Source organism: Zerene cesonia, chromosome 4, assembly GCF_012273895.1.
Source record: "Zerene cesonia ecotype Mississippi chromosome 4, Zerene_cesonia_1.1, whole genome shotgun sequence".
Lineage (NCBI taxonomy): Eukaryota > Metazoa > Arthropoda > Insecta > Lepidoptera > Pieridae > Zerene > Zerene cesonia.
In genome coordinates, this window is record NC_052105.1 from 6,913,780 (window position 1) to 6,922,702 (window position 8,923).

General features: G+C 32.9%; 1 protein-coding gene across 1 annotated transcript; it reads right to left on the reverse strand.

Annotated features, from left to right (window-relative positions):
* Positions 1-4,557: 4,557 nt before the first annotated feature.
* Positions 4,558-8,058, reverse strand: LOC119839811. Its single transcript, XM_038366251.1, has 6 exons — positions 7,581-8,058; positions 6,898-7,186; positions 6,350-6,446; positions 5,638-5,748; positions 5,044-5,205; positions 4,558-4,599 (listed from the first exon to the last, which is right to left on the reverse strand). The coding sequence occupies exons 1-6, from the start codon at positions 8,056-8,058 to the stop codon at positions 4,558-4,560; spliced, it is 1,179 nt and encodes a 392-aa protein (XP_038222179.1).
* Positions 8,059-8,923: the final 865 nt, after the last annotated feature.

The window sequence follows — 8,923 nt, forward strand, 5'->3', positions numbered from 1 at the left end:
TAACTATAATCCGTTTACTCTTTTAATCGGGATTAAAACTGACTTCTAATGGGAAATAATTCGCATTCATTTACATAATCTATCGATATAAAGAAAGTCGTGTTTTATGTATAACTCAAGATATATATTCATTGTCATGATAATAGTTTACTATATTAGCTTGCTATGAATAATATCATATATATCATAAATATATTTTCATTTCACAGGATTCAAGTGTAAGTGCTAGATTGTGCCCTTGGGACAAGGGCGGCGACCGTTTGAAGTTGTCCTACTACAAGATAATATACTATTTAATGATAAATTTTTATAAGAATAGAAAAAAAATTATCACGAGACTGGATTCGTCCCATCCCACGTCTTTTTCCATTTTCCATACCGTCTATTTCCATTTCTATTCTTTCAATACTATAAAACTAAAAATTAAATTTAACAAAGGCCGCGTTCAATCGAATCAATATTGTAATCATTGAAATAATGTTTCGTATTGGTTGTGATGGTTCTTAATCATCTCAATAGATGGGGTGTCCCTTGGGCACATAAAACCAAAATAGTAGAAGAAATTCGATTGCTGAGGTGGATTCACGGGTGGCCGAGAGGCTAGACGTTGCTACAGTATGGCAAAAGACGCGGGTTTGAATCCCGCCTCGTGATCAAAAAATTTTTTATATTCTTTTAATTTCTGTTTTATAAAAGCATTTCAATCCTATAAAAATAATACGATATTGCTTTGGATTACACTACCCTTGCGCTGCAGTCGCACGGTGGAAGCCGAAAGTGAAGTGAGGTGAATGATCCTAGTGTTATCATAGACAATCTTTGACATAAATGCTTAATCGATATTACATACAGATTATAAAGAATGTATTTTATCTGTCATTATAATTCACTTATTGATGACCATCTTGTAGAGAGAGATCAAGACACTTTCTATGGGTTCCCTTCCAGTCGCTTTGCGTCGATGTATATATCCAATAAATAATGCGTGGAGCTTAATATTGGCGGACTCTTAATTTTACTAATATTCCGGGTAAATAATTGTCTACAATCAACGTTAACCAATGAAGCTGCTATAATAACCCTCGTGAAAGCAAACACTATGAGAACGCTGAGAGATTTGTAAATAGACGGCAAGCGTGCTTCGCGCGTGTTCAAAAGTTTTGGACGAAAATGCCCTTTATGTCCATTATTATTCATTATAAAGGAAGCGGTTCTCTATTCGACTGTTTTTTTTTTTATCATTTTAACTTGATTGACGCGATTCTATTCGGATTTATTAGGTCATTATTTTCATTAACACGTAATTTCTTTTCTAAATATTTTTTTTATATATTATTGTTATATATTAAAATACTGTTTTTAATATTTAAAAAACTACAAAAGAATGGATATCCTTATATAGTAAAATAAAGCTCGAACTTTGACTTTCGCTTCGAGAACTTTCCGACTTTGAAAGTAATAGATCTAGATGTTCCAAGTACTGTGTTTTATACTTAGAAAATCGTCTATTTAACTGCGATTCATCCATCAATTTACGTTGTTCTTCATTCAGAAAACTTTTACCTTATTAATATTACATACATATTACACACGTCATGAAAATTAGGGATACTTCTTTTGTATATATATATATATATATATATATATATATATATATATATATATATATATATATATATATTCCATTAAATATCTAACCTGAGAGGAGCCCTGTGTCCCAGTGTAGTAGTGGGAACATATATGGGATGATGATGAAATATCTAACAATAAAAGACACTGGTATTCAATTTTAGATGTTGATGGGTATGGCAATATAATGTTTCAGGCAACACTGGCTGTTAATAAAAAGACGAGGAATTTTCCAATTTCAATCAAAAAAAATAGAAAGAAAAAAGTTTCCAACCTACTGTTGTTATAAACACCATAGAAACTTCCTATGATGTTTATAAAATACATTTATAACAATTTAAATTTATAACAAAAAAAAAACACAAATTGCATACTATAGATAATTTTTATGTCATCGTCGGCAATGGAGCTGGTGGGTCGGCCGACCATCTTACTATTAGGTGACGCCAGCTCCTCTGTCGACTATGGTACAAAAAAAGATAATAAATTTGTTTTTTTGTTGGAACGCGCTCGTTTATGAAACGAGCAGATCCAATTATAATTCAGTTTTAGATTGTTCATGAAGGTTATAGGTTATATAACTCGCGTAAGAAACCACGGCACACAGCTAGTCTCTCTCAAAAACGTCAGCTGGAGCATTTTCCTACAATTTAATTATTTTGTATATTTTATACTTTCAAATCTAAAAATCCACAAACAATAGCTCTGAATCTATTGTTTCCGAACTTACCAAAAACTTGAGCACAATTATTTTTAAACGCAGCACTCCAATGAAATTTGGCGACAATTTTTGGCTGTCTTCCAAATATACGCTTACAAATACAAATTGCTTCTCTCATAAGTTTCTCATAAGCAATGTTGGACGATTTAATAATATTTAGCTAACTTTAGTATGAAATTTAGGAATTGTAAAGCAATATATAACATTCAATTTAATTGCTGGAAACAATGTATACAAATTTTAAATGTAGAAGTCAACTACGACACGAATTGGGCCAGCTCGCACTGGTGAAGGTACCATGCAGAAGGTCGTCGTGAAATAGTAGCATGAGAATTTTAATGTGTTCAGACGATGAGTGGGGGAGCGGGAGGCCCGTATCCATTTCATTCTATTCCTTTATTCACGTGATCAATCAATTCCTTATATTAAATCCTTATATCTATTCTATTCTATTACACCCATTAAAAGCGGCCAACGCAAGTGTATAGGTTCTATACCCTGCCAATGTTCTTGCTTAGAATTATTAGTAACTCACAGTGACTTAGAAATAAATATATGTTTTATGTCATAGCTGGCAACTGAGCTCATGACCTATCTCAGAAGTATGAATTGAGAATGAATTGTCGACAAGAATTAAGGAATGGACTGGAAAGTAGTGAGGAAAAGGAAAATTTATTTATAATGCGCAATATTAAATATATTATGTCGTAGTATACTACGACATAATATATTATGTCATAGGTAGAATTGCCCATTTCGTGAAATGCCCGAGAGTTTCATAAAGTGGTCGCATTTCATGAAATGTTTCACCGTCCATTGGCCGTACCGTGGTCAAGTCAATGGAAGAATTCGTGTTTTGATATGTATGTTATCGACATATTATTTACAAGCTACCATTAAATCTTATTTTCTAATAATAGTTAACGTATTATTATTACCACCAATAACCAGTGTAAAGTTTATAGAAAATTTTATGATTCCTTCGCATTCAATCAACTCAACATCTCACTACCTTTTTTCACCAAATGATAATATGCTATATAATGATACTATATAATAATATTCGAAAAAGTTCAATTTTAAAGCCTTTGAAGATTATTCTTTACATTTTTCAAATCCTATCCTACTATTATTATAAATGCAAAAGTTTCTGAGGATATGTGTATGTTTGTTACTCTTTCACGCAAACTACTGAACCGAATGCAATGAAGTTTGGTAGGTAGATAGCTGGACAACTGGAAAAACACATAGGCACTTTTTTACCGATATTCCTATGGGACACAGACTTACTCGGGTGAAACCGCAGAGCGCAGCTAGTATTAAATAATAGCATAAAGCTTAAAAAGATTTTGAGAATACGTTTTAAACAGGTATTTAATCTTTTACTAATAGAACACAGCATCACGTAGCTCCTGCTTCTATAACCAACATTTTAATTGAAAAAAACTGGTAACATAATTCACAATTAGCGTAAACACAAAGCAGTTAACATAAATCAGTGGCAACGCTGTTAAAAAGATTCAAACGGGAAAATCCTGTAGTTAACTCACCAATATATCAATTATAGACTATAATTTTGTTTATGACTTGAAAATTCAGAGCCTGAAATTACTATCCAAGAGGAATAATTCAAATAAAAAAAAAACATACAAGGTAATTATTATCAATAGGTTATATAAAACTTAAATTTTCACTAGGGAATGTAATCACTTCTATCAATTAATTAATAATTAAAAAACTCTAGAAAGGAAAACTTGGTTTATATCTGTATTGGTTGAATTCTTGGTTTATATCTGTCACCGCCAAAATTGAAAATTTAAACTAATTCATCACGAAACAATTACAGACGTAGTGCTTACAATTTAAGGCATTATTTTCATTGACGTTGAAATAGGAATTCGATATGATGTGTGGTTAGGTGCAGTTTAATTGCTTTTCGTGTATGCTTCGTCAAATCGCAACCTGTATCTGACAGACGTTTGGGAAAAATCAATTCTCAGTATTATACATAGCTGCGATATAATGGCGTTATAGTTAAACGAAAAATTATGTATGAAATTGCGAGAAAAGGATTACAATTTTTCGACACTTTTGCTTGCGCGTAAGATTATAATCTCACGGTGATACCACGCTGACCAGAAGGCTACTAACGAAAATATTGTGCATTTAATTATTAGCTGAATTAGCTTATATTCTCGTATTATGCATTAATACATAACTGCAAAAAATGAATATGACGATCGAAGAATCTGTAAAGAAGAAAATTATCAATTAAACATAAAACAAAGAAAAAATTACCTTTACCAACATTAATTACAATGAGTCTGATAATTTAGAATAAAAATTTGTAATTTTTTTTGAAATTGCGTATCAATGATGTTTATTGTAATGATCCTACTAATATAATAAATGCGAAAGTTTGTAAGAATGTGTGTATATTTGTTACGCTTTCACGCAATAGCTACTGAACCGATTGCAATAAAATTTGGTACGTAGATAGCTGGACAACTGGAATAACATACAGGCAATTTTTTATCCCGATATTCCTACGGGTAACGGACTTACGAGGGTGAAACCGCGGGGCGCAGCAAATATTTTATAAATACGAAATACCTGTTTCCGCCAAATATAGCGCTTATGTCTATTAAGCATATGCTTTAAATGACAATTAGAACCTTGCGTCCAATACTCACCGATATAAAACTAGCATATGAGAGCTTAATAACCCCAAACGCAGTGAGGTACACTGGATCCTGGCTCCTCTGTATGGCCAGCACGATGGTGGTGCGGAGACCAGGACCGACCTTGACGTTCTCCCAACCGCAGTGGAAAATTGCCGTCGAAATTTGTAAAGCCTAAAGGGATTACGGGTGTTTAAAATGAAAGTTGATGTTATGGTTGATGGATTTGATGAATTCATTGACGCACTAGCAGCTTCCTTCGGCCTCGGGTTGACCCTGAATATATCTAGAAATGGCTTACGTATCTTGATAAATTCTTCCTCTAAGATATTAGTATAGATTAAAAATAAGTCAGTTTATGATATATAAAGGATGAGCTATCTTCTTTTTGTTATAGATTCATACGTCACATGTAAGAAAATAGAATTATAAAAATACCACAATGGACAAATACTTGATAATTGATTAGATATAGATAGCTTTAAAAAGGCCTTTGATTTTAAATAAATGTGAGTATGTAATATATATATAAGACTGTGTAAATACTGAGCGTTCTATTCAGAATAATTTACGTTCTATTTAATGAGCGGACAATATAAAAGAAACCTCGTGTGTCACATCAGCGGCGTCCATCATATAAGATCCTGTCAATATCACCAAGCAAATGGTAGCTGTCATCCCAACAACGAACAGTGTTGGATTAGCGTGACCAGCACCCTGAAGAATTATTATATCATTTTGTTGACGCAGTTTCATCACACACAGAAGCACAATAAGAGCTGTTGTATTAATAGTGATACATGAATAGCTTTGGCAGATAGAACGCGTACCCATCTTGCGTCAGAACGCTCACACCACACTATGACGCCGAGTTGTGGTGTATAACGCGTCTATGACTGCGACATAACGCGTACTCGCGTCACGAAGTCGCGTCTCAAAGCGTTGTTGCTCTGTTTGACGGTGTATTACAAGTACAACGCAGTACCTACATTATAGCTATGCGTCATAACGCGGCGTCGAGTTAGCGCTCTGACGCACGCTAATAACGTTCTGTTTGAAATGCCACTAATGATGTGCATGACTAGATATTTTTAATGTTAAAGGACACGACGGTTGTACAGTGTACATGCTCCAGGATGGAATAACGAAAGTTAATTGCCTGTGTCATGTAGACGAGCGAGCGAGATGTAATCTGTTTTTTGCGTGAAAGAACGCGGCTTGCGCCTTTGATGCATCATTGAATGATTCTAGTAAAAGCTATAAAGATATGTGTTTGCTTTTTTAAATGTTTTGTTAATATAATGCGTATAGTACTCACAACTAATCGTAATAAAGATATGACAAGTAACGTAATGCTTTCAACGATTTGAACACTATAAATATATCCCATTGATTGTTGAACGTTACGAGCACACCTAGAAAAGGAAAGAGTTAAATATTTGGACATAATTATTCGAGAAAATATGTATTTTTTTGTTATTATACCATATAAACAACGTGAAAACGAAACGTGGAAAGACTAAAATTTTAAGGTGGAAATGAATTAAGTTCATATCAAATAAAAAATAAAAACACCGTTATTTTTAAATACAAGTAAAATAATATGAATAAAACGCCTTTTGCGTATTAAATAACTCTCATCAATGTGACCATGCAGTATTAGCACATAATATAATGCTATACTAGCTTTTACTCGCGACTTCGTGCTGTTCAATTCAGAGTAGTTAAATAGATGTTTAGAATATGTATAATACATATAAACCTTAAAATCCGTTGCATTGTTTTAAAGATCTCATCATACATACATAGGGACAGACGCAGGAGGCGACTTTGCTTTATACTATAGTAATAATCAGAAACAATTACCACAAAGCATCTTCATGTAACTGAACACCAGTTATGAAATCACTCTCAAACTCCTCACTGATAATTGAAGGTTTATTAAATTTTTCAGCTAATTTCTCAAAGTAAATCCTCACGCCCCTAAACTTGAAGCCGAGAAATACTAAGGAGCAGAGGGACAAACAATCAATTGACGTCATGATTATGATAAACAACCAGAAGTGTATTTCGACGAACACCCGCAGAATATTCACAAATACTCCTGTGTCGGACGATGTCGGGTAAAATATCACTTCTGTTCTTATTGGTATACCTGAAATGTATATTTATTTATATCTTTATATGGTTGATGTTTACATACACATAAAATAAGGCCTTTTAAACATATAACCTTTATACTCTAGTCTTGATAGATTTTGATGTGGGAGTCTAGCACGCTTCCGCACGAACAGGAGGTCCGCGTGAAATAGTAGCATGCTACTGTGTTTCATTCGGTTCTCCCAGTCCATCCTTTGTTCCGTCACCAATCCTTTCTCTGTCCATTACCTCCTAAAAGGTGCCATCGGATTTGCTGTAGCCCAACCTCTGTAAATATTCATGGGCGGTGGAGATCACTTACCATCAGATACGAGTTACCAGCTCAATTGTCCGCTATTACATAAAAAAACTAAATAATTAAATATCATTCCCAATTTTTGATATCTAACCTTGTACAAAATACGCTTTCACTGCATCGACAACCGTCAAAAACAGGGCTAAAGATAATACACTTATCAACACTAGACAATAAAATAATGCTCTCTTTACAGCATACTTTTCTATATCTTCTACCGAATTTCTTGTGTCGTCCAACATTCTTTTAAAAAACGCCTTAATTTCTTCCTTCTTTATATACAGAATCATGACCTTGGCACTAATCGTTGGGTGGCCAAATGTGAATTGCATCAGATCATTCTTTTCTTTAGGTGTTAAATCGCTGCGCACATTTGCCAAGACTTCGTTAAAAATAATTAAAACGCCGAAGACGTTTGCGAAAATGGACCACGCTTTGTATAGGTATTTGTGCAATTTAGTTCCTTGTTTTTCTTCATACCAACAGTTACCTAAACCACAATAATATAGGATGTCACAAATCAGTTTTATATAATATTTTTGAGAATTATTCTGTCTCAAAGATGGTGCCATGATTGCGGTAAAATACGTTCAGATACGTTTCTTTTATAGGTTATTGCAATTAAAAGTTGTAGAACAAATTAATATATGTTTAGAGTTCTTTGGAAAATAGCTAAATCAATACGTTTAATATGTTGGGTTATCTTATGGAATAACATTTGTTTTACAATAAACCACCAACACATATTTTCATTGATATCATAATTTATATCATTCGTAGGCCTAATTGTATTTGTAAACTTGACTATGCAATTGAAAACGAAGATCATATAGTAAGACTTAAAACAGGACTATAATTTTTCTTGAAAGACAATTCACAATTAATGTTTCGGCCATTTAGGTAAGCATATTTGTAATTTATGTGTATTGTATTACCAATTGAGACTTTTCAGAGACTATTTTTTAAATTAAAACTATTTTATAATATTTCTTTATACGGAATTACCAAAATTTTAAAAATGTTTTACTCAGCGAAAGCAAACTCGACAAACTTTAAATTGCTCCGAAATTATGAGAGACCTATAACAATTATAAAATGCCTAGTCACGAAGACAACTCGCTTAATCGTTGGAACAATTTTCAGTGATTACAGTTTTAACATTTCCTATTATTAACTTAATTTTGTAGAGGTTTCAATTAGATTATTTTCACTTAATAAGGTTTTTATGAGTTATGCTGCGATAGGTAGGTGACATATGATCCGTTGATAAATTTTCCATAATTTTATACAGTCAAGAAAGACACCTATTTCGTAATATTCCTACCAAGAAGTATCGAAAGAGATTTACACAAAAGTTAATTACATTTTCATACTTGTATGGTTACCATTTAATCTCAACATTACGTTAGATAATAATCGTGAAAATGAAACAAAACT

Excerpts from the sequence above, each read along its gene's own strand:
- LOC119839811 (XM_038366251.1), bottom strand. The coding sequence starts at position 8,058 with ATGGCACCATCTTTGAGACAGAATAATTCTCAAAAATATTATATAAAA. Across the intron at positions 6,447-6,897 it reads TTACATGAAGATGCTTTGTG|GTGTGCTCGTAACGTTCAAC; the intron begins GTAATTGTTTCT and ends TTCCTTTTCTAG. Across the intron at positions 5,749-6,349 it reads TATCTTTATTACGATTAGTT|GGTGCTGGTCACGCTAATCC; the intron begins GTGAGTACTATA and ends ATAATTCTTCAG.